This window comes from Corvus moneduloides, chromosome 34, assembly GCF_009650955.1.
Source record: "Corvus moneduloides isolate bCorMon1 chromosome 34, bCorMon1.pri, whole genome shotgun sequence".
Taxonomy (NCBI): Eukaryota; Metazoa; Chordata; class Aves; order Passeriformes; family Corvidae; genus Corvus; species Corvus moneduloides.
Genome location: NC_045509.1, coordinates 590,068 through 613,565, shown reverse-complemented (window position 1 = coordinate 613,565; position 23,498 = coordinate 590,068). Strand labels below are relative to the sequence as shown.

Below are 23,498 nucleotides of genomic sequence, written 5' to 3'. Positions count from 1 at the left end.
CTCAGGGCACCCCAAACTTCCCCCTTTAGCACCAGGGTGACCCCACAAAGATCAAAGCCCCCCCCCCCCCCCCAAACGCCCGGACCCCTCCCCCACCCCAACGCCTCCCCCCCCCCCCCCCGCAAAAAAAAGAGCCGCAGCTCGGGAAGGGCTCTGACCTTTAATAGGACCGGGGGTTGTACAAATTTGGGGTTCCCCCACCCTTGACCCCCCCTCCCCCATCACATCCCAACCCCCCCTCGGCGTCCATCCATGGCCCGGGGGGGGAGGGCCCCCCCCAAAATCCAGCACCGAGGGTCCGAGCTGAGGATGAGAAGGAGATCAGTGGGGGAGGGGCACTCGGGAGACCCCCCCTCCCCCCCCCCAAAAAAAGGGGGGTTGGGGGACTCGGGGACCCCAAACCTCCCCCGAAATGGGGGACAAGGGAGGAACCCAGAAGTGGCCCCCAAATTAATGGGGGAGTGTCCAAAACCCGGGGTTTTGGAGGGTTCAGGGACCACCTGAAACAATTTGGGGGGGGGGGGGTCAAAGATCTCCCCAAAAAGGAGCATTTTGCCATCAGCAGAAAACCCCAAAACCACCCCGAAATAATCGAGAGGAGCTCAGGAAGCACCGGAGCCTCTTCAAAACGAGAATTTTGGGGTCTTGAGAACCCCAAAACTCTTTAAAATTGGGGACACAGCTGGGGGAGGGTGGGGGCACCACAGAATTATTGGGGAGAGGCTGCACCCTCCCCCCCCCCCCCGATCCCCCAAAATTGAGATTTCGGGGGAGGGGAGGGCGGGGCCGGCTCTAAAATCCCCCCCCAATAATTCGGGGGAGAGATCAGGAAACCGCGGGCACCCCAAAAACGGGGTTGGGAGGGGGGGGGCTGCGGGGACAGAGGGGATTTGGGGGTGCCCAGGCGGGTGCAGGGGGGGTTCCCCGGGGTGTCCCCGGTCACTTTTGGGGGTGCCACCCCCCGGTCACCGCGTCCCTACCTCAGTTGTCGTAGTTGTCCCGGTAGGAGGCCGAGGGGAAGCGCTCGCCGTAGCCCCCCTGGTTCCTGGTGGGGAGGGGGCTCAGCACCCAGGGCTGACCCCCAGACCCACAAATGTCCCATCCCCCCCCCCCCCCGCCCAGGTTCTTCAAGCCCCTCCTTGACATCCAGGACCCTCAAAAGACCCTTCCCAACTTTATCAGAACTCCCTCAGAACTCCGCCGAAGACCCCTCCCCATCATCCCCCAAATTCCCCCGAAACCCACCTGGACCCCCAGAAATCCCCCCTGGACCCCTCCCCAGCACCCCCAGGATCCCCCCCAAGACCCCCAGGATCTCCTCCAGACCCCCCTGGATCCCCCCAGACCCCTCCTCAGCACCCCCTGAATCCCCCCCCAGCAGCCCCAGACCCCTCCAGGACCCCCTGAATCCCCTCCAACACCCCCTGGACCCCCAGAAATCCCCCCAGACCCTTCCCCCCAACACCCCCAGGATCCCCCCAGCACCCCCCAGACCCCTCCCCCACTCACCGGCCGCCGTAGTCCCGGGACCCCCCGTAGCCCCCCCCGCTGCGCCCGTCGTAGCGGCCTCCGTAGCCGCGGTCGCCTCCCCCTGAAGGAAAACCCCGAATTTTGTGGGATTCCCGGGAAAAAAAAAAAACCCCTCCAAACCCTTCCTCAACGTGCCCCGAACTTCTCCCAAAATCCTCAAAGCCCCAAACTCCCCAAAAAATGTCTTTGCTCTCCCCAAGCCCCAGTTCGGACTCCTGTACCCCCCACCCCAAAATCCAACCGCCACCCCACAAATGCCCCCCTCCAGCCCAGAGATCTCCCCCAGAACTTCTTCAGCTCCCTCCCCTTCAAAATGCCCCAAAATAACCCCATCAAAGCCACCCCAAAACCCCCCAAATGCTCCTCAGACCCCTTAAATCCCCCCCCGCACCCCAAAACCCCATCAAAGCCACCCCAAATCCCCCCCAAAATCCTCCCAGGTTCTCCATTAACAACCCCACAGCCCCCCCCCCCCCCCCCAAATTACCCAGACCCCATTAACCCCCAAAAGAGCCCCTTGACCCCCTCCCCAAACCCCCCCGGACCCCAAACCCCCCCTGCTCACCTCGGCCGTAGCCCCGGCCGCGGCCCCGGCCCCCCCCGTAGCCCCCCCGGGCTCCTCGGGGCGATTTCCCGGCGTGATCCACCCGGATCTGCCGCCCGTCCAGGCACTGCCCGCGGTTTGGGGACAATTTTGGGGTCACCTCGGTCCCTCCTGGGATCCCCCAGCCCCCCTCTGAGTGCCCCAAACCCATTTAGGCCCCACCCAGCCCCCAGACCCCATTAAAAATGGCTCAGACCCCCCCCCTGAAAATACCCACAGACCTCTCTCTCGAGGGACTCTTTGAGATCCCAAAGGGCCCCCAAATCTCTCTGGGGTCATCCCAAAGCTGCTTTAGGGTGTCCCAGACCCCCTTAGGGACCCCAAATGCTCCTCCAGACGCACTTGGAGACCCCAAATGCCCCCACAGACCCATTTTAAGGTGTCCCAGACTCTCCTGAGGACCCCAAATGCCCCCCCCGACCTGTTTTTGAGCGTCCCAGACCCCCTTGGGGACCCCAAACTGCCCCTCAGGGACCCCAAGTACTCCCCCGACCCATTTTATGGTATCCCAGATCCCCTTGGAAACATCAAATGTCCCCTCAGGGACACCAAATGTCTCCAAACCTGGTTTTGGGTGTCCCAGACTCTCTTGAGAACCCCAAATGTCCCCCAGGCCCATTTTAAAGCATCCCAAACCCCCTTGAAGACCCCAAATGCCCCCTTAGAGACCACAAACGCCCCTCCCAACCTGTTTTTGAGTGTCCCAGACCCCCTTGGAGACCCCAAATGGCCCCTCAGGAACCCCCAAGTGCCCCCCAAGCCCGTTTTATGGCATCCCAGATCCCCTTGGAGACCCTAAATGGCCCCTCAGGAACCCCAAATACCCCCCCAAACCCATTTTATGATGTCCCAGACCCCCTTGGAGACCCCAAATGGCCCCTCAGGGACCCCAAATACCCCCCCAAACCTGTTTTACGGCATCCCAGATCCCCTTGGAGACCCCAAATGGCCCCTCAGGGACCCCAAATGCCCCTCCCAACCTGTTTTTGAGTGTCCCAGACCCCCTTGGAGACCCCAAATGGCCCCCCAGGGACCCCAAATGGCCCCCCAGGAGACCCCAGACCCCCCCAGGAGCGCCCACCTCGCCGTTCATGGCCTGCATGGCGTCGCTGGCGTGCTCGGGGTTGGTGAAGGTGACGAAGCCGAAGCCCCGGGACCGCTGGGTCTCCCTGTCCTTCACCACCACCACTGAGGGCAGGGGGTGGGGAGGGGGACAGCGAGGTCAGGAGGGGCTGGGACCACCCCAAAACCCCCACTGAGGAGGGGGAAGGAGGCTCAGGACCACCCCCCAAAAACGGGGTCTCGAAACAAGGGAGCGCGATGCCGAAATGAATCCCATAAACCAACGGTGCCCCAGCGGGATTTGGGGAGCTCTGGGGGTTTTTGGGGTGTTCCATGAGGATTCGAGGGGTGGAAATGTTCCCAAAAAAGGAATTCAGGGCATTCCAGGAGTTTTTGGAGGAGGATTATGGGGAAAGATTGGGATGCCTGCGGCACGGGGGCGTTTTTGGGGCGTGCTCAGTGTCCCAGGGGAGTTTTTGGGGTGTCCTGGGGGGGGGTTTGGGTGGCCCAGGTGGTTTAGAGATGCCTTGGGGGTAATTTTGGGGTGTCCCGGAGCTGTTTTGGGTGTTTCAGGGTGTATTGGGGTGTCCCAGCGGGGTTTTTTGGGGTCCTGGGGAGGTTTTGGGGTGTCCCAGAGGGGTTTTTTGGGGTCCCAGGGGGGTTTTGGGGGGTCCTGGGGAGGGGTTTTGGATGTCCCAGAGCTCTTTTGGGTGTTTCAAGGGGTATTGGGCTGTCCCAGGAGGGTTTTTGGGGTCCTGGGGAGGTTTTGGGGTGTCCCAGGGAAGGTTTTGAGGTGTCCAGGGTGTCCCAAAGGGGTTTTTGGGGTCCCGGGTGGTTTTTGGGGGGTCCTGGGGAGGGTTTTGGATGTCCTGGAGCTGTTTTGGGCGTTTCAGGGGGTACTGGGGTGTCCCAGGGGGATTTTTGGGGTCCTGAGGAGGTTTTGGGGTGTCCCAGGGAGGGTTTTGATGTGTCCAGGGTGTCCCAGGGGGGGTTTTTGGGATCCCGGGTGGTTTTTGGGGGGTCCTGGGGAGGGCTTGGATGTCCCGGAGATGTTTCGGGTGTTTCAGGGGGTACTGGGGCATCCCGGGGGTATTTTTGGGGTGTCCCGGGGGGGTTTTGGGGGCCTCACCCTCGGAGATGGGCCCGAAGGAGCTGAAGTGCTGCTCCAGGCCCTGCTCATCCGTGTCGTAGTTGAGGCCCCCCACAAACAACTTCCCCTCCTCTGCCGCCATGCGTGGGGGGGCGGGGCCGGCTGTGACGTCATAGGGTGGGGCCCTGCCCCTACAATGACGTTATAACCTGGGGACGGAGCAGCTGTGATGTCATAACCCTGCCCCTCCCCCTCCCCACCAAAGCAGGGCATTCCCGGGGTTCCCCTGTGACGTCACAACCCTCGCAGCAACCCCCCCCAACCCTGCCCGGTGTCTGATGACGTCACAGCTCCCGATCAGCCTCCCCCTCCAGCCTCTATGACATCACCACCCATGGAGAGCCCTCCAGTGACGTCATACCTCTCCAGGGAACCCCAAGCCTGGAGAAACCCCCGTGACGCCATCACCCCTCGCCGGCTCTACGCGTCCCCTGCTGCTGACGTCACGGAGCCCCTCCCGGCGCCCCCCATGACGTCACCCTCCACCCCCACGTGAGTCCCCCCCGGCCACGTGGGCGCCAACACCGGAAGTGCCGCTCCCGCCGCCCGCGCGCGCCGGCCCCGCCCCCTTCCCCCTCCCCCCCCTCACGGCGCACGCGCGAATCCCGCGCGGCCCTCAGGGCGCCGGGGCGGGAAAAGGAGAGGAAAGGAGGGGAGAGGAGGGAAAAAGTGAGCCTCGGCAGCACCTAAAGCCGCGATTATCGCGATAGAAGGAGGGGGGAAAGAGGGAAAGGGGGAAAGAGTCGCGATAGGAGCGACCGGAACTCACCCGAACGGCGCCGACCGGCCCAAGACTGCGGCCGCACCCGCCCCGCCCCGGGGTTATCAAGCAGCCCCGCCCCCCACGTGACCGCCCGCGCCGCCACGCCATTGGCTGCCCGCTGATGCCCCGCCCCCTGCGCGCGCGCGGGAGAAACCATTGGGGCCGGGCCGGGGGGGAAAGAAGGGGGGAGAGGGAGAGCGCGTGGTAGCGCCTGGAATGGAGGGGGGGGGAAACGCGGGGGGGGGGGGGGGGGCGGTCCCGGTGTTCGACCCCCGGGGGGGGGTCCCGGGGAGGGGGGGTCGCAGCCCGGGGCTCGCGCAGGGTCCCGGAGGGGCTCCCGGAGGGTCTCGGGGACAAGGGGGGGGTCACACAGGCTCACACCGCTCCCGGGGAGGCTTTAATGGTCGGTCCCGTTACAGCCGAAACGCCGCGACCCCGCCCCTTCCCCTCCCCCCGTGTGACGTCATACCGGGGGGTGGGGGGACGACCCTCCCCTCCCCCCCCCCCATTTGGGTCAGGGTGTCCCCGGGGGGCCCCATCCCCTATAGAAACCCCCCCAAGGGCGCTATAGGGGACCCCCGCCCCCCTATGGGGTGGGGGAGGGGCTTCGGGGACCCCTCCCACTGCATATAAAAAGCTCCGCCCCCTGCCCCGCCCCCCATGTATACACGGTACCTATAGAGGGGGGAGGGGCGGGGGGAGGGGCAGGCGATCCTGAGTGAGGCTGGATGGGAATGGGGAGGGATGGGGGGGTGGGAGTAACCTCGGGGTAAAGTGTGAGTAACCCGGGAGCCGGCAGCGCGCCGTCCCGCCCGTGGAAAAGCGTCCCTTGTGTGCGGGCCGGAGTAAACCGTGAGTAAGTCCGGAGTAGCGTCCGGTCAGTCCCGGCATGGGGACTGTGGGGAGGAGTGGTGGCCGAGTGGTCTCGGAGTAAGGAGTGAGTAACTTCAGAGCGAGAGTTGACCTCAGAGTGACGACGGCGCGGCCCTGGGCGCGCAAGGACCTCGGAGTAAGGGCGGAGCAACTCATGAGGAAGGGCTGCTCCCCTCCCGCCCGGTGAGCCTGGAGTAGCGCCTGAGTCGCCTCAGCGTAGCAAACCTCGAGTAACTTCGAGATCCTGGAGGACGGCAAGGGCTGAGTAACCTCGGAGTAAGAGCTACGGACCCCAGAGGATGGGCTGAGCACGTCCTGGGAGTGTAAAGGGCGAGTAACGCCTCAGCAAGCGGCGGAGGAGGAGCAGGAGGAGTATCCGTGGAGTATCCTCGGAGAAAAGGCCTGGAAGAGCAGGGGGAGCGGGGAACACCGGAGGCCGAGTAACGCGTGAGTAAAGGGTCAGCTGAGTGACCACTGAGGAGCCGAGGAGGGGCTGAAGGAGAGACTGAGGAGGGGCTGAGTAAGCGGAAGAGGGGCTTTGTAGGGTCTGAGTAAAGGTGGAGTAGCAAAGGCGGCGGCAGCACCGCAGAACCCCAAACCCGCCCTCTAAGGCCTTAGTAACCTCTGAGTAAGCATCAAGTGCTGTAAGGCCACCACACGAGCCCGGCGATGAGCGTGGAGCACACCGGCGTCGGGATGAGCTTGAGTAACCTCTTAGTAAGGCCTGAGCAACCTCTGAGTAAGGCGAGGCAGGCCAAGAGTTGGGTAACGCCGGAGTAGAGCTTGGAGAAGGAGAGGACCTGGGACCGAGGCGATAAACGGGGACGGCTGAGTAACCTCTGAGCAAGGGCTGAGTAACCTCTGAGCGAAGGAGGAGCGAGCGTGGGCCTCCCGCGGAAGCGCTGAGTAACAGCGGAGTAAGCGCGGAGCGAAGGCAAAGAGGAGCGAACCAGGCAGAGGAACCTCGGAGTAAGGCGGGAGTAGCAATCGAGTACCGGAAACAACACAAAAGGGGGGAGCTGAGCGAGCCTGGAGTAAGGACCCCACGTGAGTAAGTCTGGAGTAAGTTCTGTCTGGAAGTGCTGAGTAAGCTCAGAGTAAGGACCTCCAGGAGGAAGCCCGGAGTAAGCTCCGAGTAGGGGCGACGTACCAAGGAGCTTCGGACCAAGAACTGAGTAAGCCCGGAGTAAAGACCCTGCCCTGACCGTGAGTAACTCTGGAGTAAAATCTGTGTAGGAACCGAGTCCTGAGCAACCTTGACGTAAGCGCTGAGAAAGCTCAGAGTAAGACCCTCCCCAGGTGGGGGGGGGAGGGAGGGCTGAGTAACTTGGGAGTAATCAAGAGTAGAAGCAGAATAACTACAGCAGCGAGCAGGAAGAGGCTGAGTAGTCGTGGAGTAAGGCTGGAGTAGGGCAGATACGGCCGCAGAGCTGGGCCTGAGCTGCCTTGGAGTAAAGTCTGAGTAACCCTGGAGTAACCCTGGAGTAAAGCGGGACCAACGCTTGCAGGGGAACCTCCCAGGAGACGCCGCAGCCCCGAGTAACCCCAGGGGAACCCCGGAGTAGAGCGCGAGTAACCTCCGAGTAAGCTCAAAAGGGCGCCCTGCCTGCCCTCCCCCACCCCCAAAACTGCTCCGGCGGGGGGGGGGGGGAGGGGTGGGGGGGTGGCCCCGCCCCTCCCAGGCCCCGCCCCACCCCGGGGGGAGGGGCCCGAATAGACTCTGATTTATAATATTGCCTTGAAAAAATAAAACTCGACGTAAATTGGGGGGGGGGGGGAGGGGAGGGGAGGGGGAAGAACCCCCAGACTCGAGGGGAACTCCCCCAAAAAAACGGGGGCACCCCAGATTTCCCCCACCCCCTCCAGACCCATCCCCACCCCCCCCAAAATCCAGCAGCAGTTCCTCAGGGGGGGAATTTGGGGAGGGGGAGGGGAACCGTGGTCACCCCAGCCCCCCCTCTCCCCCCCCCCCCCCCACGTAGTTTTGGGGTGCCCCCTCCCCTGTTTTGGAGGCCAATCCCGTTTTGGGGTGACCCCACCCCCAATTCCAGGGGGTCCCGGGGGGCGCAGCAGCATCCGAGGGCTGTGGGGAGAGGAAAGGGTTAAGAAGGGACCCCAAAAAGATGAACAAACCCCCCCCCACCCCGCCCCCCCCACCCCAAATTTGCCCCCCACTTTTTTGGGGGGGTTCCCCCTTCAGTCGCTTCCTTTTGGGGGTCTCTGAGTCCCACATTTAAGGAGGGGGGGGGGGTCTGCCCCATTTTTTGGGGGGGATCCCCATCTTTAAGAGTCTTCACTTGGGGAGTGCCCCATTTTTGGGGTGCCCCCCCTCAATTTCAGAGAAATCCCAATTTCAGCAGTTTTTTTCCCAAATTTTATCAGGTTTGGGTTTGGTTTTTTATGGGGGGGGGGAGGGGGTGCTCATTGTTCTCATTTTTTTGGGGTGTTTTTTGTCGTTTTTGGGGATCATTCCCCAAGGAGCCCCCCCCCCCCCCCCCCCCCAAATGGGGTTCCACATTTTGGGGAGCTCATCCCCAACTTTTGGGGCCTCACCTGCTCAACATCAGAATTCGGTGTCGAGCACCTGGAAGGCGGAAGAACCTGCAGGTAAAAAAAAAAAAAAGAGCTCAGGAAACCCCCAAAAAGCCCCAAAATAGCCTCAAAATCACCTTAAAAATACCCCAAAAATGAGAAGGGACCTCCAAGAGATCCCCAGAAAGTTGGGGAGCCCAGGGCGGGGGCAGGGTTTGGGTTTAGGGGGTTCAGGGGGTCCCAGGGTGGGGCAGGGTTTGGGTTTAGGGGGTTCAGGGGGTCCCAGGGGTGGCAGGGTTTGGGTTTAGGGGGTCCCAGGGGTGGCAGGGTTTGGGTTTAGGGGGTTTAGGGGGGGCAGGGTTTGGGTTTAGGGGGTTCAGGGGGTCCCAGGGGGGGCAGGGTTTGGGTTTAGGGGGTTCAGGGGGTCCCAGGGGGGGCAGGGTTTGGGTTCAGGGGGTCCTGGCAGGGCAGGGTTTGGGTTTAGGGGGTTCAGGGGGTCCTGGTGGGGCAGGGTTTGGGTTCAGGGGGTCCTGGCAGGGCAGGGTTTGGGTTTAGGGGGTTCAGGGGGTCCTGGTGGGGCAGGGTTTGGGTTCAGGGGGTCCTGGCGGGGCAGGGTTTGGGTTTAGGGGTTCAGGGGGTCCCGGGGGGGGGGCAGGGTTTGGGTTTAGGGGGTCCTGGCGGGGCAGGGTTTGGGTTTAGGGGTTCAGGGGGTCCTGGGAGGGGCAGGGTTTGGGTTTAGGGGGTGGTTCAGGGTGGAGCAGGGTTTGGGTTTAGGGGTTCAGGGGGTCCCGGGAGGGGCAGGGTTTGGGTTCAGGGGGTCCTGGTGGGGCAGGGTTTGGGTTTAGGGGTTCAGGGGGTCCTGGCGGGGCAGGGTTTGGGTTTAGGGGTCCCAGGGGGGGCAGGGTTTGGGTTCAGGGGGTCCTGGCAGGGCAGGGTTTGGGTTTAGGGGGGGTGGTTCAGGGTGGGGCAGGGTTTGGGTTTAGGGGTTTCAGGGGGTCCTGGTGGGGCAGGGTTTGGGTTCAGGGGGTCCTGGCGGGGCAGGGTTTGTGTTTAGGGGTTCAGGGGGTCCCGGGGGGGGCAGGGTTTGGGTTTAGGGGGTTCAGGGGGTCCCAGGGGGGGCAGGGTTTGGGTTTAGGGGTCCCAGGGGGGCAGGGTTTGGGTTTAGGGGTTCAGGGGGTCCCAGGGGGGGCAGGGTTTGGGTTCAGGGGGTTCAGGGGGTCCCGGGGTCCCGTTTCGGGGCACTGACCTGTGGGGGGCAGGGGGGCCGTGCGCAGCCCCGGCTCCTTCTGGAGCTGGATCTCCTTCAGGGCGAAGATGGAGGTGGCTGGGGGGGGGATGGGGGGGGGGACAGGACCCCGAATCAAGGGGGGCTCCCATGATAAGAAAAATGGGGTCACCCCAAAGCCACGCCCACTAGAAAGCCACGCCCCTAATTTGAATAGCCACACCCACCTGCTGTCAAGCCCCGCCCCTTCCGCCCCACCCCCTCCAAGACTCCACCCATGGAAAAGCCCCACCCAAACAAGCCCCACCCACTGACCTCTCCCACGAGGCCACGCCCACTTGTGCCCCACCCCAATAACCACACCCAGAATGCCCCACCCCCACAGCCCCACCCTCCTGAGCCCCCACCCACCCCAATGCCCCACCCCCACCCCAATAACCACACCCAGAATGCCCCACCCCCACAGCCCCACCCTCCTGAGGCCCCACCCACCCCCAGTGCCCCACCCATGTGAAGCCCCACCCCCAAAACCCCACAGGACCCCGCCCCCTCCAGCCCCACCCTCCTGAGGCCCCGCCCCCAGTGCCCCACCCATGTGAAGCCCCACCCCAACAACCACGCCCACAATGCCCCGCCCCCTCCAGCCCCACCCTCCTGAGGCACCGCCCCCCAATGTCCCACCCATGTGAAGCCCCACCCCCAAACCCCACATGGCCCCGCCCCCAGGCCCCGCCCCCTCCCCGAGGCCCCGCCCCCTCACTGTCGGGCAGGGCGCTGACGCGGGGTCCCAGGCAGCCGAAGAAGGGGTGCCCCATGGCCTCCGCCGCCGGCAGCCGCCGCCGCCCCTCGAACTGCCCCGCCCACACGTCAGGACACGCCCCCAAAAGGGGCAGAGCCACGCCCACAAAAGGGCGTGGCCCCACCACCTCCCCTCCCCCCCCCCGGGTAGGTGGGGGTTGGGGAGGCCACGCCCCATGGTGGGGGAGGGACAGGGCGTGGCCGCTGGGGGGGTGGGGCCAACACAAGCCACGCCCACCTCACCTGCAGCAGCTGCCCCAGCAGGTCGGCACCGTCCTGGTCCAACCTGGGAGGAGGGACAAGGTGGGGGGGGGGGGGGGGGGGGGGGGAGGGGGTCAGGCCACCCCAAATGCGTCTGTGGGGTGGGTGCCACCCCCTGGGTGTCCCCTGGGTGTCCCCTGGGTGTCCCTGGGTGTCCCCGGGTGTCCCCTGGGTGTCCCCCGCTGTCCCTTGGGTGTCCCCGGGTGTCCCCTGGCTGTCCCTGGCTGTCCCTGGCTGTCCCCGCTGTCCCCTGGGTGTCCCCTGGGTGTCCCCGGGTGTCCCCTGCTGTCCCCGGGTGTCCCCCGCTGTCCCCTGGGTGTCCCCGGGTGTCCCCGGGTGTCCCCTGGGTGTCCCTGGCTGTCCCTGGGTGTCCCCTGGGTGTCCCCTGGGTGTCCCTGGGTGTCCTCTGCTGCCCCGGGTGTCCCCCGCTGTCCCCTGGGTGTCCCCGGGTGTCCCCGGGTGTCCCCTGGCTGTCCCTGGCTGTCCCTGGCTGTCCCCGCTGTCCCCTGGGTGTCCCCTGGGTGTCCCCGGGTGTCCCCTGCTGTCCCCGGGTGTCCCCCGCTGTCCCCTGGGTGTCCCTGGGTGTCCCCGGGTGTCCCCTGGGTGTCCCCCGCTGTCCCCTGGGTGTCCCCGGGTGTCCCCTGGCTGTCCCTGGGTGTCCCCTGCTGTCCCCCGCTGTCCCCTGGGTGTCCCCGGGTGTCCCCTGGCTGTCCCTGGGTGTCCCCTGCTGTCCCCCGCTGTCCCCTGGGTGTCCCCGGGTGGCCCCGGGTGTCCCCTGGGTGTCCCTGGGTGTCCCCTGGGTGTCCCTGGGTGTCCCTGCTGTCCCCTGGGTGTCCCCGGGTGTCCCTGGGTGTCCCCGCAGTCCCTTCACCCCCTGGGTGTCCCCACCCACCGTGGGGCGTGGTGCCGCAGCCCCTCGGGTGGGTACAGCGGGTACTTGTGCGCCCGGAACTCAGCATTGGCCCCGATGCCCGGCCACGTCTCCTCCGTCGGGGTCCCTAAAAAATAGAGGGGGGGGGGGGGGGGTGGGCCCCAGATCCACCTTGGAGCCCTCCCCAGAGTCCCCAAAATCCCCCAGCGCCCCCCAGTTCCAGAGATCCTTGAAATGACACCTTTATTCCCCCCCACAACCCCTTTAATTTACTCCTAAAACCCCTTTTATTTCCCCAAATCTCTTTACATTTCCCCCAAAACCCCTTTAATTTCCCCAAAACCCTTTTAATTCCCCCAAAACCCCTTTAATTCCCTCAAAACCCCTTTAAATTCCCCCAAAACTTCTTTAATTCCCCCAAAACCCCTTTAATTCCCTCAAAACCCCTTTAAAGTCCCCCAAAACTTCTTTAATTCACCCCAAAACCCCTTTAATTCCCTCAAAATTCCTTAAATTCCCCCAAAACCCCTTTAAATTTCCCCAAAACCCCATGTATTCCCCCCAAAACCCCTTTAATTCCCCCAAAATTTCTTTAATTCACACCAAAACTCCTTTAATTCCCTCAAAACCTCTTTAAATTCCCCCAAAACCCTTTTAAATCCCTCAAAACCCCTTTAAATTCCCCCAAACCCCCTTTAATTCACCCCAAAACCCGTTTAATTTCCCCAAAACCTCTTTAATTCACCCCAAAAACCCTTTAATTCCCCCAAAACCCCTTTAAATCCCCCAAAACCCCTTAAATTCACCCCAAACCCCCCTTTAAATCCCCCAAACGCCCCCCAAATTGTCCCCACCTTCCCTCAGCTCCTCCTCAATTTTTCCAAAACCCCTTAACAAAAAACCCCAACCCAACCCAACCCCATTTATCCTCCCCAAAACCCCTTCACGCCCCTCTGCCTTCACCCGAAAGCCTGAGATTTCACCCGAAACCCCTCAGATTCACCCCAAAACCACTCGGATTTTCCCCCAAATTTGTCCGAACCCAGGAGGCGGAAGATGAAATGCAGCTGCTCCTCCACGGTGGCCCCGGGGAACAGCGGCCGCCCCGTCACCATCTCCGAGAAGATGCAGCCGACGCCCCTGGGGGGGAGAGACCCCCGTGGGACCCCCAAAACCACCCCAAAACCAGCCCAGAACAGCCCCAGGGGGGAGAGACCCCCCCAAAAACCACCCCAAAACCAGCCCAGAACAGACCAAAACAGCCCCAGGGGGGAGAGACCCCCCCAAAACCACCCCAGAACAGCCCCAGGGGGGAGAGAGACCCCCGTGGGACTCCCAAAACCACCCCAAAAACATCCCAGAACAGCCCAAAACAGCCCCAGGGGGGAGAGACCCCCCCAAACCAGCCCCGGGGGGAGAGAGCCCCGTGGGACCCCCAAAAACCACCCCAAAACCAGCCCAGAACAGACCAAAACAGCCCCAGGGGGGAGAGACCCCCCCAAAAACCACCCCAAAACCAGCCCAGAACAGACCAAAACAGCCCCAGGGGGGAGAGACCCCCCCAAAAACCACCCAGAAACAGCCCCAGGGGGGAGAGAGACCCCCGTGGGACCCCCAAAAACACCCCCGGGGGGGAGAGGACCCCCCCAAAACCACCCCAAAAACAGCCCCAGGGGGGAGAGACCCCCCCAAAACCACCCAAAAACAGCCCAGGGGGGGAGAGAGCCCTGTGGGACCCCCAAAAACCACCCCAAAACCAGCCCAGAACAGACCAAAACAGCCCCAGGGGGGAGAGACCCCCCCAAAACAGCCCCGGGGGGGAGAGACCCCCCAAAACCACCCCAAAACAGCCCCTGGGGGGAAAAGAGTCCCGTGGGACCCCCAAAAACCACCCCAAACCAGCCCAGGGGAGAGAGCCCTGTAGGACCCCCAAAACCAGCCCAGAACAGACCAAAACAGCCCCAGGGGGGAGAGCCCCCAAAACCACCCCAAAACTGCCCCTGGGGGGAGAGAGACCCCCGTGGGACCCCAAAAACCAGCCCAGAACAGACCAGAACAGCCCCAAGGGTGGAGAGACCCCCCCAAAACAGCCCCTGGGGGGAGAGACCCCCGTGGGACCCCCAAAAACAGCCCCGGGGGGGAGAGACCCCCAAGACCAGCCCAAAACAGCCCCGGGGGGGGGGGGGAGACCCCTGTAGGACCCCCCCAAACCCCAAACCCCATTTCCCCCTTGTCCAAGACCCCCCCAATTTCATGCGGGACCCCCGCGAGTGAGGCCCCTCCCAAAACCTCCTGGACCCATTTAAGACCCCCCAAAAGCCCCCCAGGGCCCCCCAAAACCCCCCCAGCATCCTCCAGTGCCCTCCCAGTGCCCTCCCAGTACTCCCCAGTGCCCTCCAGTGCCCCCCAAAGCACCCCCAGCATCCTCCAGTTCCGTCAGTTCCTCCCAGTGCCTCCCAGTGCCTCCCAGTCCATCCCAGTGTCCCCCAGTTCATCCCAGTGCCCTCCCAGTGCCTCCCAGTGCTCTCCCAGTCCCCTCTCAGACCTTCCCAGTCCCTCCCAATGCTCTCCCAGTCCCTCCCAGTGCTCTCCCAGTGCCCTCTCAGACCTTCCCAGTCCCTCCCAGTGCTCTCCCAGTCCCTCCCAGTGCCCTTTCAGACCTTCCCAGTCCCTCCCAGTGCTCTCCCAGTGCCCTCTCAGACCTCCCCAGTCCCTCCCAATGCTCTCCCAGTGCCTCCCAGTGCCTCCCAGTGCTCTCCCAGTGCTCTCCCAGTGCTCCCAGCATCCTCTCCCAGTCCTTCCCAGTCCCTCCCAGTGCTCTCCCAGTGCCTCCCAGTGCCCACCACATGTCGATCTGGGTGGAGTACTCGGTGGAGCCCAGCAGGATGTCGGGTGGGCGGTACCAGAGCGTCACCACCTCGCTCGAGTACGTCTTGGTGGGGATGGACTTGGCCCTGGCCAGGCCTGGGGGGCACAAAAAGGGTCAGGAGGGGGGGGCTGGGGCACAGCGGGGCCAGTTTGGGGTCCTGGGGGCTTTTTTGGGGTCCCTGAGGGAGGGAATTGGGGTCCTGGGGGATTTTTGGGGTCCCTGAGGGAGGGAATTGGGGTCCCAGGGGATTTTTGGGGGTCCCTGAGGGAGGGAATTGCGGTCCTGGGGGATTTTTGGGGGTCCCTGAGGGAGGGAATTGAGGTCCTGGGGGCTTTTTTGGGGTCCCTGAGGGAGGGAATTGGGGTCCTGGGGGATTTTTGGGGTCCCTGAGGGAGGGAATTGGGGTCCCAGGGGATTTTTGGGGGTCCCTGAGGGAGGGAATTGGGGTCCCAGGGGATTTTTGGGGGTCCCTGAGGGAAGGAATTGGGGTCCCAGGGGCTTTTTGGGGTCCCTGAGGGAGGGAATTGAGGTCCTGGGGGATTTTTGGGGGTCCCTGAGGGAGGGAATTGGGGTCCCAGGGGATTTTTGGGGTCCCTGAGGGAAAGAATTGGGGTCCTGGGGGATTTTTGGGGTCCCTGAGGGAGGGAATTGCGGTCCTGGGGGATTTTTGGGGGTCCCTGAGGGAAGGAATTGGGGTCCTGGGGGATTTTTGGGGTCCCTGAGGGAGGGAATTGAGGTCCTGGGGGATTTTTGGGGCGCTGGAAGGTGGGCGAGGAGTCACCCCAGGGGGGGATTGGGTTTTGTGGGAGGAGTTTTGAGGGTCCCAGGAGGATTTTTGGGGTGCCCTGACCGAAATCTGAGAGTTTGAAGTTCCTGGGGTGACTGAGCAGGTTCTGGAAGGTTTTACGGGGTTCTGGGGGGAATTCTGGGGGTTCTAGATGGGGCTTTTTGGGGTTCTTAGGGGGATTTGGGGGCTCTGGAAGGAGTTTTGGAGGTCCCAGGGGGGTTTTTTGGGGTACCCTGACCGAAATCTGCCAGTTTGAGGTCCCCACGGCGGCTGAGCAGGAGGTTCTGGGGTTTGAGGTCGCGGTGCAGGACCTTGTGGCGGTGGCAGAAGGCGAGACCCCGCAGCAGCTGGAACAGGAACAGCTGCCCCCACCCCAAAAACGGGATCGGGAACCCTCAGGGAGCACCCGGGGCCACGAGGGGACGAAGTGACACCATCGAGTCCGAAACCCCAACTCCCCCCTCCTCCCAAAACCTCTCTGCGGGAACCTGGACTCCCCTAAATCCCCTTCAAAACCCCCCTAAATTCCCCCTCAAATCCCCCCTAAATTCCCCCTCAAATCCCCCCCAAATTCCCCCTCAAAACCCCCTTAAAATCCCCCTCAAATCCCCCCAAATCCCACAGCCCCCCTAACCCCGAATTCTGATGACCCCCCAAATCCCCCCGAGACCCCCCCAAATTTCCTCCAAATCCCCCTCACCCTGACATTGTACATTTTTAAGACCCCTCAAATTCCCCCCAAAATCCCCCCAAATTCCCCCTCAAAACCCCTCTGACCCCACAGCCCCCCTCACCCTGACACTGTGAATTCTGGTGAACCCCAAATCACCCCCAAACCTCCCCAAATTCCTCCCAAATCCCCCAAATCCCCTTTACCCCAATATTGGACATTTTTAACACCCCCCAAATCCCCCAAAATCCCCCCAAACCCCTCTGCCCTCACCCTGACGTTGTGCATGCTGATGACGTTCCCACAATCATCCAGGTACTGCTTGAGATCCCGATCCTGCAATTGGGAAAACCCCAAATTGGGGCAGTTTAGGGGGGTCCCAGAGGGAGTTTTGGGGGTCTTGAGGGGGGGAGTTTTGGGGATCCCAGGGGGGAATTTGGGGCTAATGGGGGCTTTGAGAGTCCAAGGAAGGCGTTTTGGGGGTCCCAAGGGAGCTTTGGGGATCCTCGGGGGAAATTTTGGGGTCCTGGGGGATTGGGGGGGTCCTGGGAGGGGTTTGAGAGTCTCAGGAAAAAGTTTTGGGGGTCCTGAGGGGTTTTTGGAGTGCCAGGTGGGACTTTTGGGGTTCTGGGTGGGACTTTTGGGGTCCTGGGAGATTTGGGGGGTCCTGGGGGGGGAATTTTGGGGTCCTGGGTGGGACTTTTGGGGGTCCTGGGGGGGAATTTTAGGGTCCTGGAAGGTTTTTGGGGTCCTGGGTGGGACTTTTGGGGTCCTCAGGGGGAATTTTGGGGTCCTGGGGGGTTTTTGGGGTCCCGGGTGGGGGTTTTTGGGGTCTGAGGGGGTTTGGGGGGTCCTGGGTGGGGGTTTTGGGGTCTGAGAAAGTTTTTGGGGGTCCTGGGTGGGAATTTTGGGGTCCCGGGTGGGAATTTTGGGGTCCGAGGGGATTTTTGGGTGTCTCGGGTGGGAATTTTGGGGTCCCGGGTGGGGTTTTTGGGGGTGCTCACCAGGTACTCGAAGACGAGGGTGAGGCACTGGGGGGTGTGGACGATGTCGTGCAGCGTCACCACGTTGGCGTGTTTGAGGTCCCTCAGCAGTGACACTGCGGGGTGGCACCGGGAGGGGACACGGGGAGGGGACAAGTGACCTCCAGACCTCCCTAAGCCCCCTCCCCACCACAGCGTCCCCCAGGGTCCCCTCTGTGGTGTCCCACAGCCCCCACCCCTCCCCTGTGTCCCCCCTGGTGTCCCCAATGTCCCCACCCTCGGGGACAGCTGTGCAGGGTGTCCCCAGTGTCACCCTGGTGTCCCCAGTGTCCCCCCAGTGTCCCCAGTGTCCCCCTCAGCCCCCCTCGTGTCCCCAGTGTCCCCACCTTCGCAGATGACCATGCAGGGCACCCCCAGCCCCCCTGGTGTCCCCAGTATTCCCCTGATGTCCCCCTGGTGTCCCCAGTGTCCCCCCAGTGCCCCCCTGGTGTCTCCCCGGTGTCCCCGGTGTCCCCAGTGTCCCCCTGGTGTCCCCAGTGGCCCCAGTGGCCCCCTGGTGTCTCCCCGGTGTCCCCAATGTCCCCCCAGTGTTCCCACTCTCGTGGATGGCCGTGCACGGTGCTCCCAGCCCCCCTGGTGTCCCCAATGTCCCCCCAGTGTCCCCACCCTCGTGGATGGCCGTGCACGGTGTCCCCACTGTCCCCCTGGTGTCCCCCCAGTCCCCCTGGTGTCCCCAATGTCCCCCTGGTGTCCCCCTGGTGTCCCCAATGTCCCCCCGGTGTCCCCCCAGTGTCCCCACCCTCGTGGATGGCCGTGCACAGTGTCCCCACTGTCCCCCTGGTGTCCCAAGTGTCCCCCTGGTGTCCCCACCCTCACGGATGAGCATGCAGGGCACCCCCAGCCCCCCTGGTGTCCCCAATGCCCCCCAGTGTCCCCAGTGTCCCCCCGGTGTGCCCCCAGTGTCCCCACCTTCGCGGATGGCCGTGCACGGTGCCCCCTCCTCGTGCTCCAGCCGGATCTCCTTCAGCGCCACCAGGTTCTCGGTCAGTTTGCTGCGGCCCTTGTACACCGTGGCGTAGGTGCCCTGGGGATGGGGGACAGCAGGGGACATTGGGGGAGATGGACAGGGGACATCAGGGGACACAGGGACAGCAAGGGACGGCAGGGACATCAGGGGACACCGGGGACACCAGGGACAGAGGGACAGAGGGACAGCAAGGACACACGGGGACATCAGGGGACACAGGGACAGCAAGGGACGGCAGGGACATCAGGGGACACCGGGGACACCAGGGACAGCAGGGACAGAGGGACAGCACGGACAAACGGGGACATGGGGACATTGGGGACACAGGGACAGCAGGGACAGAAAGGACACACAGGGACATGGGAACATCAGGGGACACCGGGGACAGCAAGGGACAACAGGGACACTGGGACGTCAGGGGACAGCAGGGACAGAGGGACAGCAAAGACACACGGGGACATGGGGACATCAGGGGACACAGGGACGTGAGGCACACGAGGGACGGTGGGGACACAGCGGGGACACAGCGGGGATATGAGGGACACAGGCGACACAGGGACAGCAGGGACAAAGAGACATCAGGGACATGGGGACAGCGGGGGTCATGGGGACAGTGGGGACATCAGGGACATGGGGACAGCGAGGACATGGGGACAGTGGGGACATCAGGGACATGGGGACAGCGGGGACATGGGGACAGCAAGGACATCAGGGACATGGGGACAGCGGGGACATCAGGGACATGGGGACAGCGGGGACATGGGGACAGCAAGGACATCAGGGACATGGGGACAGCGGGGACATGGGGACAGCGGGGACATCAGGGACATGGGGACAGCGGGGACATGGGGACAGCGGGGACATGGGGACAGTGGGGACATCAGGGACATGGGGACAGCGAGGACATGGGGACAGTGGGGACATCAGGGACATGGGGACAGCGGGGACACGGGGACAGTGGGGGCACAGCAGGGACACAGTGGAGACACGAAGGACGCGAAGACCACAGGGCATGGGGCACACAGGGACACTGAGGGACGCCAGGGACATCGGGGACACGCACAGGGACAGCGGGGGGTGTCAGGGACATCGGGGGTGTCAGGGACCAAGGGACATCAGGGACACAGGGACATCAGGGGGTGTCAGGGACATAGGGGACATCAGGGGTGTCGAGGACATCAGGGACTCGGGGACATTGGGGACACAGGGACATCGGGGGGTGTCAGGGACATCGGGGACTCGGGGACATTGGGGACACAGGGACATCGGGGGGTGTCAGGGACATCAGGGGGTGTCAGGGACATAGGGGACATCAGGGGTGTCAAGGACATCAGGGACTCGGGGACATTGGGGACACAGGGACATCGGGGGTGTCAGGGACATCGGGGACTCGGGGACATTGGGGACACAGGGACACACACAGGGACATCGGGGGGTGTCAGGGACATCGGGGACTCAGGGACATTGGGGACACAGGGACACACACAGGGACATCGGGGGGTGTCAGGGACATCAGGGGGTGTCAGGGACACCAGGGACATCAGGGGTGTCGAGGACATCAGGGACTCGGGGACATTGGGGACACAGGGACATCGGGGGGTGTCAGGGACATCGGGGACTCGGGGACATTGGGGACACAGGGACATCGGGGGGTGTCAGGGACATCGGGGACTCAGGGACATTGGGGACACAGGGGCACACACAGGGACATCGGGGGGTGTCAGGGACATCAGGGGGTGTCAGGGACACCAGGGACATCAGGGGGTGTCAGGGACATCGGGGACATGGGGGACACAGGGACACACACAGGGACATCAGGGGGTGTCGAGGGCATCAGGGACATTGAAGGGTGTCGGGGACATCGGGGACACCCCCTCACCTCTCCCAGTTTGTCCAGTTTGACATAGGTCTCCAACTTCCCGAAGCCGATTTCCGACTGGCCGGAGAGAGGGGATGTGGTTACTGGGAGAACTGGGAGGCACTGGAGGGGGTGATCCTGGTCCCTCCCGCTCTGTACCGGGCCATACTGGGCTATACTGGTGCAAACTGGCTTACACCAGTTCATACTGGGACACACTGAGCATGAACCAATGCTGCTGCAGACGGCCGGGAACAACTGGGAAGCACTGCGGAAGCGCCAGGATGGGATACTGGGCCCAACTGCTCTATACTGGTTCATACTGGACCGTACCGGTGCACACTGGGAAGCAGCAGGGGATGCCAGCGCACGTGGGGACTCAGCAGCTGCCCCCCACCCCCGAGAACACTGAGGGGCGTCGCTGGCGGTTCTTACTCCTCCGTACTGGTTTATACCGGTCTATACTGGTCCGTACTGGTCTGTACTGGGACGCACCAAGGAGACGCGGCGCAGGCGGCGGCTCAGGGGCCCGGGCAGCCCCAGCCCCCCCTCGGGCAGGCGGGTGTCAGCCGGCAGGGACAGGCGCTTGGTGACGTCCTGGGGGACAGCGGTGACAGCGCGACCCCGGAAGGGCCCCGAAGCACCCCCAGTACCACCCAGTGCTCCCCAGTGCCCCCCAGTGCCTCCCAGTACCCCCCAGTCTCCCCAGTGCTCTCCCAGTCTCCCCAGTGCTCCCCAGTGCCTCCCAATGCCCCCCAGTGCCTCCAGTACCCCCAGTGCCTCCCAGTGCTCCCCAGTCTCCCCAATGCTCTCCCAGTCTCCCCAATGCCCCCCAGTGCCTCCCAGTATCCCCCAGCGCTCCCCAGTGCCCCTCAGTGCTCTCCCAGTGCTCCCCAGTGCCTCCCAATGTCCCCCAGTGCCCCCCACTCTCCCCAGTGCCCCCCAGTGCCTCCCACTTCCCCCAGTACCTCTCAGTGCCTCCCATTGCCCCCAGTCCCCCCAGTGCTCCCAGTGCCCCCAGTGCTCTCCAGTGCCCCCCACTCCCCCCAGTGCTCCCCAGTGCCCCTCAGTGCTCTCCCAGTGCCCCCCAGTGCCCCCCACTCTCCCCAGTGCCCCCAGTGCTCCCCAGTGCCCCCAGTGCTCCCCAGTGTCTCCCAGTGCTCTCCAGTGCTCCCCACTCCCCCCAGTGCTCTCCACTACCCCCCACTCTCCCCAGTGCCCCCAGTGCTCCCCAGTGCCCCCAGCGCTCCCCAGTGCCTCCCAGTGCTCTCCAGTGCCCCCCACTCCCCCCAGTGCTCTCCACTACCCCCCACTCTCCCCAGTGCCCCCAGTGCCTCCCAGTGCCCCCAGTGCCCCCAGTGCCTCCCAGTGCTCCCAGTGCCCCCCGTCCCACCTCGCAGGCGCTGGGCCGCGGGTGCTGCCGCAGGCGCACGGGTGACGCCACCTCCTCCGAGGACGTCCCCGAGGGGGGGTCACTCTCCCCGTCCGAGCCCATCCGCCCCTCGTCCCCCCCCGCCTCTGGGGAGCACAGGGGGTGTCAGGGACCCCCAAAACCCCCCCACAACCCCTCCAAGAACCCCCCAAAACCCTCCTCAAACTCAAGGGACCCCCCCCGAATCCGCCCGTGTCCCCAAGCAGTCCCAAAAGCCCCCCACCCCCCCCCCTTCCCACAGGGACCCCCCCATGTCCCTGAGCTCCCCAAAGGACACCCCCAAACCCCCCCAGGGACCCCCAAACCCCCTCAGTGACCCCCCAAAGTGCCCCCCAGGGATGGGGAATTCTGCCCCCCTCCCTGTGGGGACAGAGAGGTGACACGGGGACACCGGGGACAGGTGGTGGCACCGGGGGGGGCGGGGGGGACAGGGGGACAGGATATGGGGACAGATGGACGGACACGGGGGGGGCTGGGGACAGATGGGGACGGGATGGGAGCGGGGGGGGGGCACGGGGGTGACAGGGAGGGGACAGCACAGAGACCCCAGGGCTCTTAAAGGGACAGTGCCCCGGCGGGGGTGGGGTCTTAAAGGGCCAAGCACCCCAAAACAGTGCCCGCACCTTCTTAAAGGGCCAGGCAGCTCCTTAAAGGACCAGGGACCTCCTTAAAGGGCCTGGCAGCCCCTTAAAGAGCCGGGCAGCTCCTTAAAGGACCAGGCAGCTCCTTAAAGGGCCAGGCAGTCCCTCAGTTTCCCTTCTACACCCCACCCCCAAGGCTCTTAAAGGGCCAGCTCCCCACTGTATGGGGGCGGGGCTCCCTCCGAGGGGGCGGGGCCTCTGTTAAAGGGCCAGCGCTCACCGCTGTCGCTGCCGGGGCCGTCGCGGGGGTCCCCCAGGCCCTTGTCGGGGGCGCGGCCCCCCCGCAGCGTCATCGACAGCTGCCGCTTGATCTTCTTCATCCGGTCCATGGCCGAGCCCTGGGGGGGGCACACCTGAGCGCCCCCGGCACAGCTGGGCACAGCTGGGCACCACCCTGCACACCTGGGCACCACCCTGCACACCTGGGCACAGCTGGGCACAGCTGGGCACCACCCTGCACACCTGGGCACCACCTCGGCACCACCCTGCACACCTGAGCGCCCCCTGTGCACCTGGGCACAGCTGGGCACACCTGGGCACCACCCTGCACACCTGAGCACCCCCTGTGCACCTGGGCACAGCTGGGCACACCTGGGCACCACCCTGCACACCTGAGCGCCCCCTGTGCACCTGGGCACAGCTGGGCACACCTGGGCACCACCCTGCACACCTGAGCACCCCCTGTGCACCTGGGCACAGCTGGGCACACCTGGGACCAGCTACACACCTGGGCACAGCTGGGCACCACCCTGCACATCTGGGCACCACCCTGCACACCTGAGCGCCCCCTGCGTACCTGGGCACCACCTGGGCACAGCTGGGCACCACTTTGCACACCTGGGAACCACCCTGCACACCTGGGCACAGCTGAGCACCACCCTGCACACCTGAGGGCCCCCTGCGCACCTGGGCACACCTGGGCCCCTCCTGCACAACTGGGCCCCTCCTGCACACCTGGGTCCCTCCTGCACACCTGGGCCCACCCTGCACACCTGAGCACCCCCTGCACACCTGGGCCCCTCCTGCACACCTGAGCCCCTCCTGCACACCTGGATCCCTCCTGCACACCTGGGCCCCTCCTGCACACCTGGGCCCCTCCTGCACACCTGGGTCCCACCCTGCACACCTGAGCACCCCCTGCACACCTGAGCACCCCCTGCACACCTGGGCCCCTCCTGCACACCTGAGCACCCCCTGCACACCTGGGTCCCACCCTGCACACCTGAGCCCCCCCAACCCTTGAGCCCCCCCCCGGTGATGCCGCGCGTGCCCAAAGGGGGCGTGGCCTCCCCCCCCCCCCGCTGCCCTCACAGAGGCGGGGCCGGGCCGCGGGGTCCCGGGGGCTTCCCGGGGGGATTCCCGGCGGGGTTCCCCCGTTACCGGCTCAGCGGCGCGGGGCCTCCCAGAAATCCTCGGCCATGGCGGGGCCGGGCCCGACCCCGCGGGCGGCTCCGGGGGGGGCCGGGCCGGGCCGGGCCGGGCGAGAGCGGCGGGAGCGGCGGCGGCGGCGGCGGCGGCGGCGCAAGATGGCGGTGGGGGCGGAGCGTGGTGACGTCAGCGCG

The 23,498-nt window shown here is 64.5% G+C and overlaps 2 protein-coding genes across 4 annotated transcripts; both read right to left on the bottom strand.

Annotated features, from left to right (window-relative positions):
• Positions 1-146: 146 nt before the first annotated feature.
• On the bottom strand, positions 147-5,197 carry RBM3 (RNA binding motif protein 3). Of its 3 annotated transcripts, XM_032094950.1 has the most exons (7): positions 5,116-5,197; positions 4,326-4,495; positions 3,216-3,322; positions 2,096-2,201; positions 1,510-1,591; positions 981-1,045; positions 147-303 (listed from the first exon to the last, which is right to left on the bottom strand). In XM_032094950.1, exons 2-6 carry the CDS (start codon positions 4,426-4,428, stop codon positions 982-984), a joined length of 462 nt encoding a protein of 153 aa, XP_031950841.1. In that variant the 5' UTR covers positions 4,429-4,495; positions 5,116-5,197; the 3' UTR covers positions 147-303; position 981. The 3 variants fall into 3 exon arrangements, with proteins under 3 accessions (XP_031950841.1, XP_031950840.1, XP_031950842.1); XM_032094949.1 differs by lacking the exon at positions 147-303 and having other exon boundaries at positions 486-1,045; XM_032094951.1 differs by lacking the exons at positions 147-303; positions 5,116-5,197 and adding an exon at positions 4,708-4,754 and having other exon boundaries at positions 486-1,045.
• Positions 5,198-7,949: 2,752 nt separating this feature from the next.
• Positions 7,950-23,424, bottom strand: CDK16 (cyclin dependent kinase 16). Its single transcript, XM_032094906.1, has 17 exons — positions 23,317-23,424; positions 22,157-22,274; positions 21,257-21,381; positions 20,359-20,460; positions 19,885-19,941; positions 17,948-18,062; positions 17,000-17,094; positions 16,269-16,331; positions 15,564-15,687; positions 14,513-14,633; positions 12,712-12,809; positions 11,691-11,796; positions 10,781-10,823; positions 10,500-10,590; positions 9,761-9,838; positions 8,536-8,583; positions 7,950-8,065 (listed from the first exon to the last, which is right to left on the bottom strand). The coding sequence occupies exons 2-16, from the start codon at positions 22,263-22,265 to the stop codon at positions 8,546-8,548; spliced, it is 1,365 nt and encodes a 454-aa protein (XP_031950797.1). The 5' UTR covers positions 22,266-22,274; positions 23,317-23,424; the 3' UTR covers positions 7,950-8,065; positions 8,536-8,545.
• Between the last annotated feature and the right edge of the window lie 74 nt (positions 23,425-23,498).

Bases quoted from the DNA above. Each gene is read 5' to 3' on its own strand.
- RBM3 (XM_032094950.1), bottom strand. From the start codon at position 4,428: ATGGCGGCAGAGGAGGGGAAGTTGTTTGTGGGGGGCCTCAACTACGAC. The intron at 3,323-4,325 runs GTGAGGCCCCCA...CCCTGCCCTCAG, and splicing joins CTTCGGGCCCATCTCCGAGG to TGGTGGTGGTGAAGGACAGG. The intron at 1,046-1,509 runs GTGAGTGGGGGA...CCTCCCCACCAG, and splicing joins TCCCGGGACTACGGCGGCCG to GAACCAGGGGGGCTACGGCG.
- CDK16 (XM_032094906.1), bottom strand. From the start codon at position 22,265: ATGGACCGGATGAAGAAGATCAAGCGGCAGCTGTCGATGACGCTGCGG. The intron at 16,332-16,999 runs GTGAGCACCCCC...TCCCAATTGCAG, and splicing joins CCCTCGTCTTCGAGTACCTG to GATCGGGATCTCAAGCAGTA. The intron at 14,634-15,563 runs GTCAGGGTACCC...TGTGCCCCCCAG, and splicing joins CCTCAAACTGGCAGATTTCG to GCCTGGCCAGGGCCAAGTCC.